The sequence below is a fragment of the Globicephala melas genome, chromosome 2 (assembly GCF_963455315.2).
Source record: "Globicephala melas chromosome 2, mGloMel1.2, whole genome shotgun sequence".
In the NCBI taxonomy this organism is placed as follows: Eukaryota; Metazoa; Chordata; class Mammalia; order Artiodactyla; family Delphinidae; genus Globicephala; species Globicephala melas.
The window spans coordinates 92480421-92504081 of NC_083315.2; the positions used below are offsets into that span (position 1 = coordinate 92480421).

At 41.8% G+C, this 23661-nt stretch overlaps 2 protein-coding genes across 3 annotated transcripts in view; one reads left to right on the forward strand and one right to left on the reverse strand.

Annotated features, from left to right (window-relative positions):
* Positions 1–8950, reverse strand: part of NUSAP1 (nucleolar and spindle associated protein 1) — a 32815-nt gene extending 23865 nt beyond the window's left edge. The window contains exons 1-2 of the mRNA XM_030842961.2: positions 8858–8950; positions 1866–1934 (exon numbers count right to left, since the gene is read on the reverse strand). Of these exons, the coding sequence (XP_030698821.1) occupies positions 1866–1934; positions 8858–8950 (162 nt within the window). The remainder of the gene's footprint in view (positions 1–1865; positions 1935–8857) is intronic.
* A 378-nt stretch (positions 8951–9328) lies between these two features.
* OIP5 (Opa interacting protein 5) lies at positions 9329–22155 on the forward strand. Of its 2 annotated transcripts, XM_030842970.2 has the most exons (5): positions 9329–9647; positions 9878–9944; positions 14288–14410; positions 17867–17948; positions 22060–22155. In XM_030842970.2, exons 1-5 carry the CDS (start codon positions 9329–9331, stop codon positions 22153–22155), a joined length of 687 nt encoding a protein of 228 aa, XP_030698830.1. The 2 variants fall into 2 exon arrangements, with proteins under 2 accessions (XP_030698830.1, XP_060149559.1); XM_060293576.1 differs by lacking the exon at positions 14288–14410.
* Positions 22156–23661: the final 1506 nt, after the last annotated feature.

Here is a 23661-nt window from a genome sequence, read left to right on the forward strand (position 1 = left end):
AGGACAGGAGATGATGAGCCAGGCAATGAGACAGTGAACACTGGAAAGCAACAAGGAAGTCAACAGATGAGAGATGAGAATTGGTGAGCCTGAACTCAAAGGAGCAGGGATATTTACGTGAGGGTAGAAAGACGCTATCTGAATCCTACTTTCCAACTCCCTGGATAGTCATGAAGAAGAAGAGAGGAAAAAGAAACTGTTCTCATTACAGAAGTGTAATCCTCAGGTTACACATATTGCTGGAGTATAGACACACTTTAAAAGTACTTATTGCCCCCTTACCCCCATTAACACAGTACAGAAAAGGTTCTATAACTGGTTTAGAAACCTATTAACATGACTCCCAGAGATGTCTTGTTTTAACCCCACACACCTTAACCAGGGTATGTTAGTTTGGGAGGCCAGCAGTGATCAGGTAGCATATGTTCATTCCTGAACGCACCATGATGTAACTGTAAAGACTTGTATAAGCCCAAGACTGAAGTGGCACAGCTGATTCTGAGAGTCCCCAGCACACAGTCAGACTAACCTACATACAGAGCTGCTCCAACTCATATAGTTAAGGCTAATCTACAGAGGGAGAAGAAGGCATCCAGAAGGTCATGCTCCTTAGATGTGACCCACACCTGTGCACTTCCCTAGGTGACGATTTGGAGGTCTGGAAGCTTACCCATCTGTCTGTCCTTGGTAATATTACTGATCTCTTTGCCATGTATTTGGACTGTGCTGACTCCTGCAGCTTTAGATAAACTGTCTATGTCAGTTCTTTCCACCAACCTAAGCTCACTATTGACAGATTCACCACTTAGGAATTCTATAGCTGACCAAATTTTGATTATCATCCTGCTCTTGTGAAAGTTTTTCAAAATGGAATGGCTCGTGAGATGCTGAATTTGAAACATGATAGATCATTTTAAATTTAGCCCATCAATTACCACCCAAAGTAAAATCCTGATTTCAGATGGCACTACAATATGTATCCTTAACCATGAAAAACTTTTTAATTAATTAAAATATCTATATTGATTTAGTTGATATAGAAACTTAAAGGAATCCAAAATCAATTTTGTCTATTTTATATTAATTAAACCTGGAATCAAAAAGAATTTTGAACATTTAAAGTTTTTAAATGTTTATAACCTAGAATACAGAGAATTACAGAGTCTATAAAGACAGAGGGAAGGAATTCAGATGCTCAGTTCATGTTTATATTTACCTTCATTTCAAGATATATAATGAAAAAAAAAAAATAAAAGATATATAATGGATGCCCTCCGAAGCCCAGTTCCTTAAGGCCTTTCAACATTTTCCTGTATTTCAAGTTAAGAATGAAGCATTCATTGATCATTTAGGTGTTGAGCCTTGTCAGAACTCTTTGGGGTGGGTCTGAAGCAGCCATGACAACTGTTCCCTCCCATCAGCAGTGGTTTAGTTTCCCACAAGTCACTTCCACAGTCCCTACTTCATGTGATTCTCACAACCCTCAATTCAGCAGAAAATATGTTATTTCCATTTCAAAGACCAGGAAACTAAGAATAAATGATTTGAGTTTTCCAAGGTCACACATACAAAAAAGACAGAGCTGCTACTTAACTGGGTTTTTCTGACTTCAAATCCAGTTCCCTCCCTATTCACACCATTTGGCATACATGTGGCAACTAGTAATTAATCTTTGCCTTTGTATGAGAACATCTTATTCAATAGATTACAGAGGCAGCTTTGTCATTTATAAGAATTATGAAAGGATTTACAATTACCAATGACAATCTCTTTGGTAACAGCATGTCTTAAGTCATCACCAACTGTGTTTATCATTTATTAACTGATTGTTTTGCTATTTAATAGGTGATGAAAATGTTACTTACCTGATTCTCATTTTCTTTTCTAGCTTCATTTTTAAGGTGGGCTTTTAAGGCTCTTAACAACTTGTCTGCCTGCAGAAAAGTTTAAAGACCTTATCAGTAGAGCCAAAAATCAAATAAGCACAAAAGATTCATTGAACATTTTCTCCTGTTCTTGTACTCTTCAAATGTCATCCAGGCAGGCTGGGAGTAGGGTAACCAAGATAGAAGGGGTCCCTGTCCGCACAGATTTCACGGCAGAAGCCAGAGAGGAAAGTGGCAATTACAGCACAGTGGGGTAAATGCCCACGTGAGGAAGCTCAGGTGTCGTGTGAGAACACAGGTGGGCTGGGCCACCAAAGCCTGGACCGCTAGGGTAGACTTCAGTAGGTAAGTGGACATGCCAGTCCTAAGACAAAGATGTGAGGTCACTAACTGCTGAGGCTGAAGGACAAATAGGAGAGAGTGGGACATAGGGAAAAGGGTAAAGAAATAGCATGGGAAGGTAAGAATGTGTGGAGTTTGAAGAACTAAAGGTTAGTGTGGGCTGAAGCAGGGAGCTGTTGGAGGGGATGGTGAGAGAGAATGTTGGGAAAGTGGGCCTGATCCTGCTAGGCCTACTAAGCCTCTAAAGAGTATGAACTTTACCCTCGGGGCAAAGGCAGTCTGCAGAGTTTGCAGCAGGGCAGTGGGTGACCAGTTTTGCATTACTCAGGATGATTACTCTGGCTGTATAATGTGCAGAATGCATTTGGTGAGGGCAAGATGGAAGACAGGGCAAGGGCCAGGAGGCTGTTGTAGGAAGCCAGAGACGACTTCGGCCTGAGCTAGAATGGGACTGAGGCCACATGGATGAATTAAAAACTTTCCTAGGAAGTAGAATCAGTGTGAATCTGAGGGTTGAGGAACAGGGAAATTTATCATGCCTAGGTTTCTGGCTTGGGCAGCTGGTGAAGCACGTGTGGAGGCGTGGGGGATCCTAAGATGGGGAAGGCCAAAGGCGCCGCCTTAGAAGGATGGCTACAGGTCCCCGGGGGAAGGGAACTCCTAGCTCCTCCTTCCACCACAGAACTGCCCTTTCCGTTCTTTCCTGAAAGAATACTAATGTGATGGGTTATGTTTTCCTGTGCTTTCAAAGCTTAAGCACATGGCTGGGTTCTCATTCCCTCCTCTTCCACCAGCCATACAGTTGAGAGCCAGAGAGTTTCTTCTCAAGGGGGGCCCAGCCACCAGGCTCGTCTCTTCTCTGCTCCTACCATTTACCATCAGCCATGTGTTCAGGTGAGAATGGCAGAGATCCCGATTTGGTTTGGGCTTCAGGGCACAGGAGATGCTGTGCTCAGGCTGTGAGTTTTACCAGAACACTCTGCATCAAGATATCAGGCACCACATCGGCTAGTAGTAATAAAGGAGAGACCTATTTTCTACTTGCTGTTGTTTCTTGAACCTCTCTTCGGGTCTTCTCTGGGAAGTGAGTGATTGGCAGGGCAGAATTTAGGCATTCTTGGTTCTTCTTTTTTTCTCCCTCAATCACTTTACAGAGGTATGACTGACATACAAACAGTTGTCGATATTTAATACATATAAATTGATATGCTGGGAGATCAATATACACTTGTGAACCCGTCATCACTGCCTTAAATGTATCACCTCCAAGTTTCCTACTGCCCGCTTTAGATTTTTTTTGGTGGTAAGAGCCTTTAACATAAGACCTAACCTCTTAGCAAATTTTAAAGTATTGTTAATCATAGGCTCTATGTTGTACAGATTTCTAGAACATCTTAAAATGCCATGAAAACCTCAAATATGCAACAGTGACGAAATGAAGGGCCTGTAGCAGAGCCAGGTGAGGGCATACAGCAGGAGGAATGATGGGGGGTGATGTTTGGGGGAGCTGAGCTGGAGGTGCCGATGTTAGCATCAGCACATTTTCATGCACTACCTCAACAACCTGTTCCAGGCACTGGAGAGACAGTGGTGAGCAAAACAGACAAGGTCTCTGCCCTCCAGGAACCTCTAAAGGTAGGCTACTGGGGAAACACCCTATTAACCAAGTAAGCAAAAATAAATGGTATGACATTAGGTGCTAGGAAGCAAAAACAAAACTGGAGGCTCAGGGTAGAGGCAGGGGAGGACAACCTGCGTTAGGATGGTCAGGAAAGGCCTCTCAGAGTCGGTGACTTTTGAGCTGAGATGTGAATGAGGCAGTAGGTGAAGATGCAGGGGAAGAGCATTCCCAGCAGAGGGAACACAAAGCCCAGAGATGGGCTGGTGAATTTGAAGGACAGAGAGAAGCCAGTGTGGGGGGCACAGTGAACACTGGGGTGAGTGGAGGGCAGGGAGACCAAAGAGGTGACCTGGGTCAAGAAGAGGGTTACCGGCCACAGCACGCAGTGTAGATTTCTTCCTTCTAACTAAAATTTTATTATAAAATTGTCGAGTCTATAGAAAAGTCAAAATAGTCTAGTAAACACTGATACTCCTCACGTAGATTCAGCAATCCTTAATATCGTCTCATATTTGCTTTCTTTCTCATTCATATGTATTTCTTGCCAAGCTGGTTGAAAATAAGTTCCAGACATCATGATACTTTACCACTAAATACATCAGCCACATCTCCTAAAAATAAGGGGATATTTTCCTACATAACCTCTAATGCATTACCTAGGAAAAGTAGTAATTTTCTAATGTCCTTTGATACATAGCCTAAAATCAAATTTCCTCAATTGTCTCCAGTTTTAGCTTAAAAAAATTTTTTTTCCCTCCAAATCAGGATCAACCCAAGATTCTCACATTACATTTGGAGAAGTTTGGATTTTATTTTAGGTGTAAGGAAAATTTGACGAGAACTGAGCAGAAAAATGACATATTCTAAGTTTCAACTATCACCCAACTACCAAGAGAATACTATTTTAAGGCAAGAGTAGAGGCAGGGAGACCAGCAGACAGCCTGAAGCAGTGGTCAAGAAAGGAGGGTGTCATGGCCCAGGTTTACAGTACTGGAGATGGCACACAGGCCAGATTTCAGGTGTATTGATACTTGGGAGGAAGAGCTCACCAGGATGGATGGGTGTGGGCAGTGAAGGGAGGAATCAATCATTTACCGACACAGGGAATAGATCTTCATTGTTTTGACCTGATCATGCTGTTTTTTTTTTTTTTTTCTTTTGCGGTATGCGGGCCTCTCTCACTGCTGTGGCCTCTCCCGCCGCGGAGTACAGGCTCCGGACGCGCAGGCCCAGCGGCCATGGCTCACGGGCCCAGCCGCTCCGCGGCACGCGGGATCCTCCCGGACCGGGACACGAACCCGTGTCCCCTGCATTGGCAGGCGGACCCTCAACCACTGCGCCACCAGGGAAGCCCTGACCTGATCATGCTGTTTACGATGCACTTAATTGCACAAGTCAGCAGATGAGAGGTCTTACTGAAGGTTTGGATTTGGGCGTCATTAGTTCCAGGTGAATCTAAAGTTCTGAGAATGAATAAGATCACCAAGGGAGAAGCACAATTAGAGAAAAGAAGGCCCAAGAGAGAACCCTGGGATACGCCACATTTAGAGATTTAGCAGAGGAAGAACTAGCAAAGGAGACTGGAAAGAAGTGCTAGCAAGGCAGGAGAAAACCAAATATCAAAGAAGTCTAGAAAAGGAAGTGGTCTGAGCAGAAGGGAAGGTTCAATCATGCCAAATGCTGCTGATGGGCAGGTGAAGACAGATAGAGATGGACCACAAGCTTTGCAAGGTGCAGGGCATGGTGGCCTCAAAAACATCAATTTCAGTAGAAAAGAACAGAGAAATTGGGCAGTAGATAAAAGACGTGGGTCAGGAGAGGGGTTTTGTTTCTTTTTTAAAAGATGGATGACATTAAGATTTGATTGGGCGCATTATGGAAATGAGCCAGCAGAGTGAGGGAAACTGATGGAGCGGAGAGGAATAACTGCAGGAGTGTAGCCTCAGAGCGGGGAATGGGATCTCCAGCACAAACAGCAAGGCTGCCCTTAGGCGCAGCCTTTTACCATAACATATAACAGGTGGAAGGCAAAGGATATGGGGACAGGTGGGTCTGGTAATGCAAAGATGAGGTAATTCTCAGTTTAATTGCATCTATGTTTCTATGATCTATGAGGCAAAGTCATCAAGTGATGGAAGGGCGCCAATCTAAGGTGAGAAGATATGAAATAACTGTCCTCAATAATGGGAAAATTAATGACTACCAAGGAAGTGTAGGAGAATCAAATAAATCATAAATTAAATTTATGGTCACATTTAAATTAAGTTCAGTCAATAAAGTTAGGGGATTTTCTCCAGCCAGGGTCAGATGGTTAGTACAGGCAAGGATTAAGCACATAGCTTGTTTAATCAGGTGTGGAGTTTTGCCAGGTGAGGGAAGGGAGCTGCAAGAAGGTAGAAATAGTGGTAGTTTTATAATTGAAGCTTGCAAGAGTGAGAAAAGGACCCTGGCCGTACAATAAATCTTAGTAACTGACTCCTTCATTTTGCCTTACCATTAAGAGTAGTGTCTCACCATTATATATAGAATGGATAAACAACAAGGTCCTACTGTATAGCACAGGGAACTATGTTCAGTATCCTATGATAAACTATAATGGAAAAGAATATGAAAAAGAATATATATATGTATAACTGAGTCACTTTGCTATACAGCAGAAATTAACACAACATTGTAAATCATCTATACTTCAATAAAATTTTTTTTAAAAAAGTAGTGTCTCAAAAGAAAGTTAATATTTTCTCTTCTAAATTTATTTTGAATTTTGTCATACTGGTGAAATTTACTTAAATCTTATTCTGTTAAGTTTTTTAAAAAATCAAGTCTTGATAATTTCTTAGAACAATTTATTCAATTTTTTTGCTATGCACTTAGAATTTTAAAAAGGCAATTGATTTAACGAGCTCTTAAGCTGTACCAACTGTAACTTAAAACATTTTAATTATGGAAGATTTCAAATGTGTACAATGAACCCCCATGTATCTATCACCCAGTTTCAACAGTTATCAACATTGTGCTCTTCTTACTTCATCTAGTTCCCCCTCTTTTTCCTGGAGTATTTTATAGCAGATCCCAGGCATCGTAACATTCTACCTGTAAATATTTGGCTAAGAGGTAAGGACTTTAAAAAAAAAAAGCATAACCACAATACCACCATCATATGCAACAAAATTAACAATAGCTTAATATAATTTAATATCTAGTCCAAGTTTAATTTTCTCCCATCATCTCAAAGGTGTCTTTTTGTAGTTGGTTATTAGAATGCCTGGTATAGTCAAATTTGTCTGGGAAAGAACACCTCTAACAGATATTTGTTGACACCTACTATGCATCAGATGCTGTATGCTAGGCAAGCAATGAGGTCTGTAGTGACACAAAATACTGTACTATACCACTTATATGAAAACAGGTGATTAAATGGCTACCCCAATCAGGTTCCTCAAGAGACAATGATAGGTGGGACTTTCAGAAGAAGATCGAAGTTGCAACAGTTCTTCAGAGATCTAAAAGGTTGTGGGGCCTTCATGTTAGACAGAGCGCCGAACTCAAGTAGGAAACCTCCATAGTAACTCTTCACAAAGGAGTTACCCTCTGGTGTATTGTTCCAGTGCTCCCAAGAAGCGGTTGTAAATAGTAGCTCTGAATAAGTATCCAACGCCTCCCAAATAAAATGTACTGCACTTAGTGCTGTAAAGACTTCCAAGGTGGATGGATGAGATCCCTGTTCAAGGAACTTAACGTTTAGTGGAGAACGTATCTACACAAATAACCACAGTGCCAGGTGGAAGCCTGCAAGTACTCAGAAAAAGTACTTGAAATTATACTGCCTTAAAGGCGCAGAGGGTTCCTAGGATCACTCGGGCGGTGGATCTGTGACCAAGGGAATGAAGAGGAGGGGACGAGGTGCCAGGTCAGTGATGACATTTCAGTTGGACTGTGATGAGTAATTGGAAATTATTCATGCAGATAAAGAAGAGGGAGAGAGAAGGGGATTTGAGGCCAAAGGATTAAAATTAGCAAAGGCAGAAAGATGGACAAAGGTGCCAAGTGTTAAGGCACCAGGACAGTCTGGATGCTGCACTGGATAAAAGATTCCAGCCAGATTGCAAAAAAAAATTTAAGAGATTTAAACCAAGGAATTAAGATTTTGTTTATGAAGTATTGAGGAGCCGTTAAATACTATAGCTCAGAAATCTCTCCAAAGATAGCCCTTTATCATTCAGCCCCAACAGGTGCATGGGCCCTGATTATTTTGTTTAAACCACTTAAAAACATCTGTGAGGACTGATTTAGGTATTCACTCCGTGTAAATACCACAGCTTGCAGAACAAAACTCCAGGGTACACGTTAATATGATGTGGGAAAATAAAATATAGAGAACCCCAATCCTAAACTGAACCCTTGCATTTTCCCCCAAACGTTTTTAAGTCTCAAAGACCTCACCGGTTTTGAATAGAACACTACCACAATAGTGATCAATAGAGGAACGATCCGACTAAATCAGGGCTGAGTTGTAAAAACTTATCCACGGGGGAGGTCCCCTAAAAGTCATCCTTTCTTCCAGGTCCCCCATTTAAGTAGCAGATTTGGAGCGCTGTTACAATTTACAGAAATGTTAGCTGTTTGGAGTTTTCCAAAAGCCAAGGCAATTATTTCCGCGACTGCCTAACAATTAATCGGCATTTAGATGCAGCATTCCTTTAGCTCTCTGGGCCTGCGTTTCCTAACTGATGTCCTGGTATAACTGAGTACTTCCAATAAAACGAAACCAAACAAACCCTTTTGGAGTCGGTGTCTTTGTGAGTCCCCAGGAAAGTCAGCCTCAACATAAGGTGAAAACTATGGCTCCCTCTCGGTTTTGCAGAGTTAGTGGGACCCTTCGGTGAACCAAATCTACCGCCCCAGGGCCGGGACAGCAGCCTCAGCCTTTGGAATTCCCGCTCGGTCCCCTCCCACCGCGTCTCGTAGAGGCCGCTCGTCCTACCCCACCCGCCACTTGCCTCGTACCCTCAGGTTAGCCCGGAGGCCCAGACTCTTGGCCAAGTTCTGCAGGTCACTGTACTTGAAGGAGTCCAGCTCCTCCAGGGAGGGGACGGTCATGGCGAACTGCAATCCAGGCGACCACGCAGAGGATCGGTCCTCCACTCCCAAAAACGCCGTTCAAAACTCTTGCGCCGCTCTAAGCGTTGACCAAACAGAACGTTACAGAGTTTAAATTGAGAAAGCTGCACTTCCATTGGTTAAAAATGCCTCAAAGGCGGGGTCTCCTGGTGTTGACCAATAGAAAGGCTGACTTCCCCTCCACCAGACGCACGTTCTTCACCCTCCCTCACCAACACGAAGGCGCCAAACGGCGTGTCCAGGCAACGAGTGCGCGGCAGAGCCCCACCCGGCTCACGTTGTCCAATGAGGACCCAGGAACCAAGCTTGGGGCGGGGCATGGTGCGTCTTTGAAACTGAGGCGCCAGCTGCAGGAAGATGGCGGCTAGGCCGCGGAGGCATCGCTCGCGCTTTGCAAAGCAGCCGCGGGGTGACTTTTGTGATGGCGCTAAGAAGACGATTGATGAACCTTCTCTTACGACTTCCATGGAGTGGGACACGCAGGTGGTGAAAGGGTCTTCGCCACTCGGCCCCGCCGGGCTGGGGCCGGAGGAGCCGTCCGGCCCGCGGCTGCCATGGTGGCTGCAGCCCGAGAGATGCGCTGTGTTCCAGTGTGCGCAGTGCCACGTCGTGCTCGCTGACTCTGTGCACCTCGCCTGGAACCTGTCGCGGTCCCTTGCAGCCGTGGTCTTCTCCAGTGAGTGGGCACGGCGTCTGGGAAGCGTTGCCGCTTTCTTACTGGGTGGCTGGGAGCTGGCTGGGAGGAAAGCGGGATGAAAATTTGGAAGGAAATTAACTCCATTGCCAGGGGTCGGGGGCGAATCACTTTTCATGATTTTTGTGGCCATGATGAGTCTTTCTGGAGGGGAGAGTTTTTCCCTTCAATGCCTCATAGGTAGTCTTTCTGACCCGTGTTTGTCTTCCTAGGAGTCACAAATAATGTAGTTTTGGAGGCTCCCTTCCTAGTTGGCATTGACGGTTCGCTCAAAGGCAGGTACGTACTGAGAATTGCAGATAGATCTCTAGTCATTCCCTGACTTAATGAGACTGAGGAGCGTGGAACCGACTTGTACGAGGAGAAAATAGTTTATTCCTATCTTGCACTAGAATAAAAGTCTGTTTCATCCATACAATGTATTGGAAGGATGCTCCCTTTACCTGAGTCTTGTACGAACTTGATGTATTAATGAAATGGAAAAGATATTTGCGTGAGGGTTTTAAGGTCTTTATGAGGGCCACATCTCCCTAGTGGGTTGTGCAAGTGAAGTGAGTTTAAGAAAGTTATGTCTAGTAGGGGAAAAAGAAGAAAATTACCTTTAAGTGTATAGTGAGAATCACTTACCATAAACTACAATCCTTTGACATAACTAGGAATTACAAGTTTTCATTTAACCTGGAATTTGTAATAAGTTATGGCAGGACTAATTCTGCTGTAACCTGGGGAAAAACACAGTTGGAAAGTTACTTGAATATTGCCTGGTAAACTTTGCATCTTGACTGTAGTGTGATTTACAAGTAACAACAAAGTACTCAGTTGAATTCAGTAGTACAAAGCTACTCAATTTTCAGTGTTGGTTTTAAAAGCAAGACAATTCATTCTGACCATAGTTTGGTTCAATTTTAATGTTAAATAGAGTTCGTGTAGGAATTCTTAGTTGCTGTACTCAGTAATCAGGAAGAGTTCTGCAGCTCCTCTTACCTAACTGAAAGACACTCCCTATCCTTGCAGGAGTGTCCTCTTCCCACCCAAAGGAAACAGAGAGGGAAGGAGTGATGGCCTGCTTGGAACTGGTTCATTTGGGGCCAGAGGCAGAAGCTCTCTGAATATCTTCTTAGAGGGAAGCACATCTAGCTAGACCTGTGCTGTCCAGTACTGTAGCCACTAGCCACATGGTGGCTATTGAGCACTTAAAAGGTGGCCATTCTGAATTGAAGTATGCTGTGAGTGCAAAATACACACCAGATTTTGAAAACTTGGCCCCAAACGTTGAATAATTTAAAAGTACTGATTACATGGGTTTTTTTTTTTAATTTTTTGGTTTTTGGCCACGCTGCACAGCTGTGGGAATCTTAGTTCCCAGACCAGGGATCAAACCCAGGCCCAGGGCAGTGAAAGTGCTGAGTCTTAACCACTGGACCCTCAGGGAATTCCCTTGATGACGATGTTTTTGAATATTGGGTAGCATAAAATATATTAAAACTAATTTTACCTGTTTCTTTTACTTTTTTTTTGAAGCTAAACTAATAGAAGATGTAAAATTACTTATGTGGCTTGCATTCTTAATAGACAGTACAGATCTAGATGGTTTATAAAACACTGGACAGAAAGTTCCATGTGTTTGGAATAAGGAGAGCCGTGGGACTCAGCAGGAAGAGATTTATTGTCAGGAATTGGCTCACTAGATTATGGAGGATGAGAAGTCCCAAGAGACAAGGTTGATAAACTGGAGACACAAGAGAGCCAGAGGTTTAGTTCTAGTCCAAGTCCACAGGCCTGAGATCCATGAGCCAAAGGTGTAAGTTCCAGTACAAAAGCCAACAGGCTCCAGACCCAGGAAGAGCTGAACATTTCAGTTCAAGTTCAAAGGCAGGAAAAAAAGATCAGTGTTGCAACTCAAGGCTGTCAGGCAAGAGGAGTTCCCCTTTTTCGTGAGAGGGCCAGCCTTTTTGTTCTGTTCAGGTCTTCAACTGATTAGATGAGGGTCACCCACGATAAGGAGGGCAAACTGCTTTACTCAGTCTACTGATTCAAACATTACTCTCATTCAAAAACATCCCCATAAACACATTCAGAATAACATTTGACCAAATAACTGGGCACCCTTTGGCTCAGTCAAGCTGACACACAAATTTAATCATTACGTGTTAACCTGGCATCCACATGCATCTCCTAAACCCATACTTAATCTCCAAATAAAGACAATAACAAGGTCGTAATTCTTCCTAACATGTTACAGCTATCTTGCATACAACTAAAAACGCACTAAACCCTCCTCCAGAAAAGGAGATAAAGTCCTTAAGTGATACTTACTTTTCTCCTTGATATCTCATGGCTTAAATACTATGATGTAAAATTAATACTTAAATACTATAATAAAAAGTCAGTACATCTTATGTTACATTAGGGAAAAGAAAGGGAAGAAAACATAAACGCACATATACATGTAAACCTATTTATAACAAAATGAGGAGATATTCATGACAATTACATTCCTGTAACTGGTCACATGGTCATAGCTGGTATTTATAACTACCCTCTTCCACTACCCATTCTGTATTCCTTTTGCCTTCATCAGGCACTCAGATGATCATAGTTCTTTACCTGGTGTGATGCAAACCTTCATTCCTGGGCCATTAGCAGACTAATATTCAATGAAATATTTGTTATATGTTACATGCTAAGCATAATTTTGGGATCTCTTTACATTTTGCTCTGTGCCATTTATTTTTTTAAAGACACTTTTAAAATTATTTATTTATTGTCTGCATTGGGTCTTGGTTGCTGCGTGCGGGCTTTCTCTAGTTGCGACGAGCGGGGGCTACTCTTTGTTGCAGCGCACGGGCTTCTCATTGTGGTGGTTTCTCTTTGTTGCAGAGCACAGGCTCTAGGCATGCAGGCTTCAGTAGTTGTGGCATGCGGGCTCAGTAGTAGCTTGCAGGCTCTAGAGTGCAGGCTCAGTAGTTGTGGCGCATGGGCTTAGTTGCTCCACGGCATGTGGGATCTTCCCGGACCAGGGAACAAACCTGTGTCCCCTGCATTGGCAGGCAGGTTCTTAACCACTGCGCCACCAGGGAAGTCCCAGCTCTGTGCCATTTATTAGTTTCTACAGACATTTGTCTATAGGTACTGTGGTTTGTCTGATATAATTAATTCCTACTTAGGAATTAATAAAAATGCAACTTTATTTCATGGCTTGCTTTTTGGTAATGTAGTCACAAAAATACAGTACTGCATGTGTGGTGTGGGACTTCATTTACCAGTAAATTTATATTTTGTTGCTTGGTCTTTAGTGTCCATTGACATGAATCTATTTTTAGCCATGCAATTATTATACTTTATTAGTACTCATTTACTGCATATAGTATGTTTATACAGATAATTTTTTCCCCTTACTAAACCACCCTAAATTGCTTTCAGTACATGAATGATGAAACAGTTAATTTTTTCTTAAATATTTTTTGTAATATTTGGATTTGTCTAATATACCAGAAAATAAGGTAAGTGACTTACCTACATGGTATAACTAGAACTAAAATCCATGTTTCCTGATTCCTCATCCAGTAATCTTTCAAAGGATAAAGGAAAATAAAATAGCTTGCTAGGACAATATGATTTATTTTCTTTCTTTTGCATTTTATCTGGGTAATTTTTTAATTTTTTGTTATATCTGCAAAAACAAAACAAAACCTGATTTGAGTTCTATTAATAAATTGCTTAATAAGCCCTAATCGATTTGTTTTACTTTAACTGGAAATTGGCTTAATGGTAGCTAATTTATATGGTCATGTGTAGTTTTATATGTTTAAATGTTTTTTTGTTTAAATAAATTTATTTATTTATGGCTGCATTGGGTCTTCATTGCTGCCCGCGGGCTTTCTCTAGTTGTGGCGAGTGGGGGCTACCCTTCATTGCTAGGTATAGGCTTCTCAGTGAGGTGGCTTCTCTTTGTTGCAGAGCACAGGCTCTAGGTGCGTGGGCTTCAGTAGCTGCAGCACGCAGGCTCAGTAGTTGTGGCTTACGGGCTTAGTTGCTCCGCGGCATGTGGGATCTTCCCGGACCAGGGTTCGAAGCTGTGTCCCCTGCATTGGCAGGTGGATTCTTAACCACTGCGCCACCAGGGAGGTCCCTGTTTAAATGTTAATCTGATTTGTTAGCTCTTTTTCTGCTTTCAGATATAAATTACTTCAGTGAAATGACAGTTACATATCACATGATTGCTTTTGTGGCCAGAATCCACAAGGGTATCTATAATCTGAGTTAACCTTTCTTTTTTTTTTTTGTGGTACGCGGGCCTCTTACTGTTGTGGCCTCTCCCGTTGTGGAGCACAGGCTCCGGACGCGCAGGCTCAGCGGCCATGGCTCACGGGCCCAGCCGCTCCGTGGCATGTGGGATCCTCCCGGACAGGGGCATAAACCCGTGTCCCCTGCATCGGCAGGCGGACTCTCAACCACTGCACCACCAGGGAAGCCCTTGAGTTAACCTTTCTTGAATGTGACATTTCCTCAGTCTCATTCCTATCATAGCCTATTTTTTAGGAATGAGTCCATAACATGAGTTATTTTGTATTTGTTCTTTGATTTTCTTTCTTAACCCAAATCCTGTTTTTTCCTCCCAGCACGTACAACCTTTTATTCTGTAGTTCCTGTGAGATTCCCATTGGTTTCCATCTGTATTCTACTCATGCTGCCCTTGCTGCCTTGAGAGGTCACTTCTGCCTTTCCACTGACAAAATGGTGTGGTAAGTAGACTTAGATATTCTTTATCAAATAAATTTTAAAACATCTTCCAGAAAAGGCAGAATGTTTGTACCAGAGAAGATGCTAAAGCCAGGTACTGTTTCTTACAAAAAAGATGGCAATGGGACCAAAACATAGTCTTATAACATTATGATCATTTTGGATGTCTCATAATCATACCATGTGTTAATAATCATACCATGGAATAACTGAGAGGATATTCTTTCATTCCAAGAACTTTTGGAAGGTAAGTTTTTGCAAAATAATCCTGTAGTAGACACTTTTGGGGTTTGTGCCTAGCCCCTGTCTCCCTCCCATAGTGTGGGACTTTGTGGCCATATTTGTTATCCTGTGTGATACCACTCCCAGGTGATGGGATCAGGAATAGACCTGACCTAAGCTAAGCCAATCAGGCTTTTTACCCTAAGAATTTGAAATAAAGACCCAGAGACATTGGTCATCTGTAGATGGAACTGGTGCTGAAGTTGGGAAGTGAAAGCTGTAGGTTTAGGGTAGATTATTTTCTATGTCGTGCATGTAAATGCAGAGAAATTTTGTCTACAGAAAAAGAAGAATGAAGCAGATACACAAAGAAGAGTAAAAAATAATGACCATGTGGCCTCATAAAGTCAGAAAAAGTTCCCTATTGTTTGTTCCTTCTCATGAATTACTTTGGATATTTCTTGTCTTTCTAAATATAAATTCTACTTTTTACTTAAGCTTTTCTGTTATTGCAACAAACTGAAACATCCATCAAAGTCTCTTCTTGATTATTAGAAACAAAAACAGCCATTGATGGCCTAGTTTGTGTCAGGTATTGTACTATGCTTACCTCACTGAGTTTTTGTGTTTTGTTTTTTTTTTTCCCTTACTGAGTTCTTAATGTAAGAAAACTGGGGCTTGGAGATGTGGAGGAGCTGAGAATTGAGTCCATGTCTTAACTCCAAAGCTTAATTTCCATTCATAAAACAGAAAGTTTCCTTTTGCTCATTTAATGCGCTTAGATGGGTGTTTCTAGCTGAGCTATGGACAACAAGAGCAATAAAACTTATAAATAGGGGGGACTTCCCTGGTGGTCCAGTGGTTAAGAATCCACCTTCCAGTGCAGGGGACGCAGGTTCGATTCCTGGTCAGGGAACTAAGATCCCACATGCCACGGGGCAACTAAGCCTGCGTGCTGCAACTACTGAGACCATGCACTCTGGAGTCCAAGCGCCACAACTAGAGAGGAGCCTGCGTGCTGCAACAAAGAGCTCGCGTGTCGCAACTAAGGCCCGACACAGCCACATAAATAAATAAATATTAAAAAAAAAAAAAACTTATAAATAGGGGACTTCCCTGATGGTCCAGTGGTTAAGACTCCGTAAAAACAAACAACCTTAAAAATAAAGCCCATCCTTTGCCATGAGGTTGTTCAGTGCGCATTAGGTACACTTTGTTCTTCGATGCCAATTTTCTTTTTTTTAAACATTTATTTATTTATTTATTTGGCTAAACTTGGTCTTAGTTGCGGCACACGTGTGGATGGTTGTGGCGTGCAGGATCTTTAGTTGCGGTGTGCGGGATTTAGTTCCCTGACCAGGGATTGAACCACGGGCCCCCTGCATTGGGAGTGTGGAGTCTTAACCGGGGACCACCAGGGAAGTCCCTCAATGCTGATTTTCAACAGGATATGTGTACTTGAGATGGATTGATATTTTACTTTCAATTTCTAGTTCATTCTTAAATAATTTCTATTTAGAATTAAGTTTAAAGACACAGGGAAAAGTATCTCTAAGTGTGTGCTATTCGTAACCTCGAATCTTTTTTAGAAACAGTTTTAAGTAATTATTCCAGCCAACCTGTAATTGAGTTTTTGCTTAGGGAAATAAGCTTTTAGTAACAAAAATTTTTAATATAAATTTGAAAAGCATTATGAGATTTTTAAGTAATTTCTTAATCAAAATGACGAATTGGACTCAAAGGTCAGTATATTCTTTCTGATTAAGTAGAAATTAGGGAACTTCCCTGGTGGCGCAGTGGTTAAGAATCCACCTGCCAATGTGGGCGATATAGGTTTGAGCCCTGGTCTGAGAAGATCCCACATGCCACAGAGCAACTAAGCCCACGCACCTAGAGCCTGTGCTCCGCAACAAGAGAAACTACTCTAATGAGAAGCCCGTGCACCACAATGAAGAGTAGTCCCCACTCGCCACAACTAGAGAAAGCCCCACACGCAGCAACGAAGACCCAACTCAGTTAATAAATAAAATTAAATTTAAAAAAAAAAAAGGGAAAGTATAGGTAGCACGAGTCTGGGAATATGATAAATCTATGTCTGTGTGTATCAGAATGAATTTGGTTGCTAGTTACAGAAAACCAAAGAGTGGCTTTAACAAGTACAGGGTGGGGCAGTTGGCCACTCCAGGATTGTTCTAGTCGCTCAGCCATGACAGGGCTCTGGGTCAGCATCTCTGGTCCTCTTGGCCTTTTCCTCTTGGATGCTGCAAGTATAAGCATCCAAAACTGGAAGAAAAAGGATATGGTAAGTGTGGGAACACAGGGAATGGTCTCTTTATCAGCAAAAATTTCCTTATCATTGGCAGAACTATGTCACATGGTTGCCTTAAGCTGGGAAAGCAAATATGTGACAGTAGGGAATAAGATTGCCACAGTTGGCCCAGAACAGTTATGATTCATCTTTTAGGACTGGACACACTGCTGCCCTAAACAAATTCTGGGTTCTGTTAGCAACAAAAACTTGAGGAATGGCTCTGGGGTAGGCAACCAACAGTATTTGTCACAACTGTGGTTACTTTTCTTCTGTGCTACACCATCTACTGGTAGAGTTATGAGGCTTATACTTATCACAGTTATTCATATGACCCTGGTTTTTTGTCTTTAGTTTGTCCTAGGATAATTTTAAATCATGTATTCTGGGCTGGCAAGGGGTGAGATGAGGCATAGGGTCTCTCTGATGACTTATATTTTTAATATGTAAAAAATTATATATTTTTTTGCGTTATTTTTGGCTGCGTCGGGTCTTCATTGCTGCGCGCGGGCTTTCTCTAGTTGCGGCCAGCGGGGGCTTCTCATTGCAATGGCTTCTCTTTGTTGTGGAGCATGGGCTCCAGTAGTTGTGGCACGTGGGCTCAGTAGTTGTGGCTTGCAGGCTCTAGAGTGCAGGCTCAGTAGTTGTGGTGCACGGGCTTAGTTGCTCTGAGGCATGTGGGATCTTCTCAGACCAGGGATCGAACCCATGTCCCTTGCATTGGCAGGCGGATTCTTAACCACTGTACCACCAGGGAAGTCCCTCTGATGACTTATTGAGAATACTTTTCCTACAAAATACATTATGAATCTTGAAATGGAAATAAGCAATAAGGCAATCTTTGCTTGACAGATATTGCAAGTTTGGTTCCTTGATAATTATAACTGTGGTATAGTACTAATATTTTCTCTCTATATTTTCTATTTAGCTACCTCTTAAAAACAAAAGCCATAGTAAACGCATCTGAGATGGATATTCACAACGTATCTCTACCAGAAAAAGTTGCAGAGGTAAAATTTCATGATGGTTGTGTGTTTCCTTTAATATAGGCAATTCCTAATTATCTGTACCCGTGAATTTAGGGGCAGTGAAATGGTGAATACGCCAGTAATTCTTTATACCTGGTTTGGCATTCCTTATTGAATTTGTGACACAAAGCAAAATAGTAAAGCCATATTGTCAAGTCTGGTTCAGGAGGAGGTGGAGAGCTGCTGAGCTCCACATTCCTATTCCTCCTCTCTACTGGGTATGGACACCATCATCCTTCATAGGTCTTTCCTCTTTGCAAGCACCTCATGCTTAGACAGCTTGGAGGAGAAAGAGTGCTGAAACCATCATTAAGAATTCTTACTTAAATGGGCTTTACTAGCGTTTCATGGTTTCCAGTTGAAGAAAGAAACTTTGTTTCAGTAGCTTGCTGGCTTATTCTTAGTGGAAATTTGGCTATAACTTTACTACCGTGGGAAGAACAACCTTAGAATTTACTGTTGGTTTTGTTTTTAGCACTGTTAATAGTTTATTCCTCGGTAATTACACATTTAGTAACCAGGGCATTTACTTTTCAAAGTTTAAGTAACTTTTAGGACAGGGGAACAGTGACTTTTTTTTTCTTTTTTTGCATAATTAACTAAGCTCATGAAACCATGTTCTAAGCCAGGAATTCGCAAACTTTTTCTGTAAAGGACCAGATGACAAATGTCTTAAGCTAGACCATTCAGTCTCTACTATTCATCTCTGCTATTGTAGTGCAAAAGCAGCCATAGATGGTATATAAACACATGGATATAGCTTTGTAGCAATAAAACATTATTAAAACAAATGGGCAGCAGGCTATCCTGCAGTCCATAGTTCGCCTACCCTTGCTCTGAGCAACTAAGTTGATGAGCAGGGTCAATAAATACTGTGGTTAGAAATAATTTGTACGGGAGATAACTTCTAGAATGGTGGCCTGAGGAGCTGCATGGACCCCTCCCCAACAAAACAGCCATAACCAAAGAAAATTATAAAGAAAACAGCCATCTTAAGTCTGTGGAAATTTTCCTCAAGGCTTAAAGCAAATGAAGAGATATTTATTGAAGAAAATCTACTAAACCTTGGTAAGAGCAGTGAAAACCTGTGGCATTTGAGCCACAACCTACTCCCTCCCTCCCTTGCCCCTCCAGCTCAGAGGGAGGGAGGCTCCATCTGGGCGAACGCAGCCAAGAGCACAGAGATCCTTTTCCCCTAGCTCTCAGTTTAGGGCTGTGGTATCTTCCCAGGAGGGGCAGGCTGCCAGCATTTCTCATCAGAAGCTCTATTCTAGGCAAGAACAGCCATTTGTAGTGTGCAAGTTCTACCACTGGCACAACAGGCTAAGAGTACTAGGAACCCAGTCACTTTTGTCCCAGATTGCTTGTAGGGCAGAAGCTTCATGCTGACAGATGCAAGCAGAGAAGACCAGAAGCTACTGCCTCTGCCCAGCACCCTGCTGGTAAAGCAGGGGTGTTACTCTGAGAGACACTACCCCACCCCAGCTTGGGAGCCCATATTAAGAGGTAGATTGTAAAAAAAGAGCTCTGAAGCTTTCCTAAGGGAACTAACTTTATTTGGAACAGGGTGTGGGGATATTCAAGTCTAAGGATTCTACCCAAAACAATGGAGATTTTGGTGGTGAGCAATTAAGAGGAAGCTAATAGTCCATATGAACAATAAGCTAAACCATGGACAAGTTAGAAATTTATGAGAAAATCAGGGAAACAGACAGCTAAAATAAGAGCCCTCCTGGGGTTGGAACAAAAGAAGACTGGCCTTAAAGACTACCCCCGCCCCCCCCCCCCCCCCCCCCCGTATAAATGGGTCTGATTTTAATTGGATTAGACTGTGGAGCAATTTATGTCCCAGGGCACTGTCAAAATAGAGCAGTCAGCCAGAAATTAGTGAAGGCTAATAGCTGGGTGTGATATCAACAAAGGCATCCAGTTTACACAGAGCTCAGGGAAAAAGAGTCAAAGAAGGCCCTGCTAAATCCACTGTCATCCCAGGGTGACTGCACATTTCCAAGGCTGTGTCCTCCGAGGAGTGACATCAGAAGCTGCACACTGTGAGGGAAATAGACATCACTGAAATAGTCAAGCCAACTACTAAACAGATAAGCAAAAAATAACCACTACAAGCCAGGACATGGGGTGGAGGTAGGGGGATGTTTAATATCCCAAGTTGCTTTAATATGTTATCTAAAATGTCTGGTTTTCAATAAAAATTAGGAGACATGCAAAGAAAAGTATGACCCATACACAGGATAAAATACAGGCATCAGAAACTGTTTGAAAAGGCCCAGATGTTGGGACTTAGCAGACACAGCCTTCAAAGCAGCAATTAAAAGTATTTGCAAAAGGGGCTTCCCTATTGGTGCAGTGGTTAAGAATCTGCCTGCCAATGCAGGGGACACGAGTTTGAACCCTGGTCCAGGAAGATCCCACATGCTGCGAAGCAACTAAGCCCGTGTACCACAACTATTGAGCCTGTGCTCTAGAGCCCGTGAGCCACGACTACTGAAGCCCATGTGCCTAGAGCCCATGCTCTGCAACGAGAAGCCACCGCAGTAAGAAGCCTGCGCACTGCAACGAAGAGTAGCCCCCGCTCACTGCAACTAGTGAAAGCCCGCGTGCACAGCAACGAAGACCCAACGCAGCCAAAGATTAAAAAATAATAATAAATTTTTTAAAAAGAGCTTAAAAAACAAACAACATCTAAATGGAAATCCTGGAGTTGAAATACAATCAACAAGAGAACAAACGTATGGACAGCAAGGGGGGAAAGTGGCGGTGGCAGGTGATGATGGTGGTGTGATGAATTGGGAGATTGGGATTGAAGTGTATACACTGATATGTATAAAATTGATGACTTAAAAAAAAATTGATGACTAATAAGACCTGCTGTATAAAAAAATAAGTAAAATTAAAAAAAACACAAAAGTACAATCAACAACTGAAATGAAAAATTCACCAGAGAGGCTGAACAGATCTGAATTGGGCAAAGAATCAGCGAACTTGGAGATAGACTGATGAGATTTGCAATCTGAAGAAGAAAGAAAAAAAAAAGAATGAAGAAAAATTAACTGAGTCTAAGAGACCTGTTGGACACCATCAAGCACACCTAAATATGCTTTGGTAATGCGAGTACAAAAGGGAAAGATAAAGTAGAAAAAATGTTCAAGGAAATAATGGTTGAAAACTTCCCAAATCTGATAAAAGACAATCTACATGTCTATAAGCTCAACAAGCACAGGTAGGATAAATGCAGAGAGAACTGTACCCTAACACACAGTAAAAATGTTGAATGCTAAAGACTGAAGAAAAATCTTTAAAGTAAGAAAAATGATTCATTGTGTCCAAGAGCACCCAAATAAGATTAATGGGCTCTAGAGTGACCTGTTCAAGCAAAATTTCCTGATGAATTTTGTGTGTTCTTGTATCATAAAAAGTAGATTTCGTGCTATGCAAATTATGGCAGAAATTTTTTTTTTTTTTTTTACTTCAACAGACGACTTATCCATGATAACTTTGTGAGTCTGAGTACAGGTTGTATTTTGAGTAACACTAAGTTTGGTTCTAGATATAGCTATTCTAAGCTGAAAAAACTATTGAAAATTAGCTACCACAAACATCTGTTCTAAATCTGACAACCAGAGCTACTCTTGAAGGTGATTAGCAGAATATTAAAGACAGACATTTGTTACTGTGAACAAAGAATTAGAAAAAAAAAAATTCTTGCTACTGGAAAAAAAAGGGAAAGCCTGATTAATGCTTCTGTTTCAAGCTTTCTTATCCCCCTTTATTCTTGTCTTCCTCCCCAGGTTTTGGAGTTATCACCAAACTGGTGATAAGGGCTAGGAAGGATGGAGACTAGAAGCAGTGATGCTCAGCAGTGGCTGGTCTTTTTCCACATGAAACTTTTTATCTGTCACCTTATTGTGCTCTAGGTTTGTTGTATAAAGTTCTTTCAGAAATAGAACAGATGTCCTTTTGAAATGTGTTGCAGTATTGCCAGCTCCCAATCACTAGCTTAAGTCTGAAGTGGCTTCTAGAACCAGCAGATTGAGACTTTAAGATTCCCTGATAATCTATGTATTTCTTTTCCCAGCTGAAAGAGAAGATAATGTTAACGCATACTCGCTTAAATTCACTCATCAAGATTCTGAAGGAAGGGACTCCTGACCAGTCCAAGCCAACAAACTGATCCAGAATCAAAGCTTGAGTATCATGTTCAGGCCTTACTGCTGTCTTCAACAACAGGTGCTGTTTGATCACTTCTCAAGAAAGTTCAGTTTCAAGGATGAATGGGAAATGTGGTTTATTGTTTACCTCTAGACTGATTTTCCAAGTGATTTGTGAAGCTGTTTCTGGAAGATGAGAAACTAAGGAGACTTCTGTTCAGATTTCATAGTTATCTGTCTTAAGAATTTATTTTAGCTTCTTATCAATTTCATAATATTTATTTCGGAAAACATTTTGACTGCAAATTTAGGGATTAAGAGGCAATGTCCCATGAGTGCTCTGATCTAAAGATGCATGTTTGGCCTGAAAATAGCATTGTACTTATGTTGACTATTATTCCTACATGGAGCAACTGTCATGAATACTGAGAAATCATTTTTTTCTTATGTGAAATACGGGTACATACATTTTCTGTAGGTTATGTTCAGTAAGTTAACTGCATAATATATATTTATCGTTCCCTTTTCTGTTGTAAACTGAGCTTAACAGGATGATAATGAAAGGAATGATAAAAACATCAAACATTTACCAAAATGCTTTCTTTTATTTTGCTTTATGTAGCACTGTGGCTCAGTAGCTCATCATATTATTCATTTAATAAATATAAAGTATTATGCTAGCTGCTGGGGATGAAAGATAAGCAAAAACAGCTACTCTGTATCCTCAGTTTATAATCTAGTCAAGAGATGGGACACTCAAATAACCACATGAAGACATTTAAAATTACAACTGTAGTAAGGGTTCTGAAGAAAAGGGACATAGAGATATAAGCACATATAGCAAGTAACTGACCTGGTTTGGGGGTCAGGTAAGGCCTCTCTGTGTAAGTAATGTTTCAGCAGTGGTCTGAAAGATGAGTAGGCATTTAATAAGCTGACGAAGAGAACAGTCTATACAAAGGCCCTTAAAAAGACCTGTAGGAGTTACAACGGTGTCCAGAAACCTGCGGATGCAAGGTCTTATCGGCCTTCTGAAGGATGTTTGTTTTTATCCCAACAACCTTGAAGAATTTTAAAGGAGGCCTATGACAGGATCAAATTTTCGTTTTCAGAACCTCATTAGGGTTGTCTTATGGAGAATGGGTGGGAGGGCGGCAAGCAGACCACTAAGGAGGGGCTGGCACTAGAACAATCAAGAGACGATAGCCTAGTGGTGGTGCACAGAGAAGTTAATGTGGTTCCGATGTGGCTAGCAGATTTTTTTTTTTTTTGCTGCGCTGCTTAGCATGTGGGATCTTAGTTCCCTGACCGGGGATCGAACCCACACCCCCTGTATTGGAAGCGCAGTCTTAACCACTGGACCACCAGGGGAGTCCCCAGTGGCTAGCAGATTTAATAGCAGATTCTTTCCATTTTAGACTGCATATAGGATATTTTCCTTTAAAACTATTTTAGAGAGAAAATTCTGGCTCGCTTTATGCTTTTGAGTTGCAAAATTTGGTTAAGTAAGGGCGAAGCCTCTGGCAACA

What these genes read in the sequence shown, in the direction of transcription:
- OIP5 (XM_030842970.2), top strand. Translation starts at nt 9,329, where the DNA reads ATGGCGGCTAGGCCGCGGAGGCATCGCTCGCGCTTTGCAAAGCAGCCG. An exon ending in TGCAGCCGTGGTCTTCTCCA is followed by an intron (nt 9,648 to 9,877) that starts GTGAGTGGGCAC and finishes TTGTCTTCCTAG; the next exon opens with GAGTCACAAATAATGTAGTT. An exon ending in GACGGTTCGCTCAAAGGCAG is followed by an intron (nt 9,945 to 14,287) that starts GTACGTACTGAG and finishes TTTTCCTCCCAG; the next exon opens with CACGTACAACCTTTTATTCT.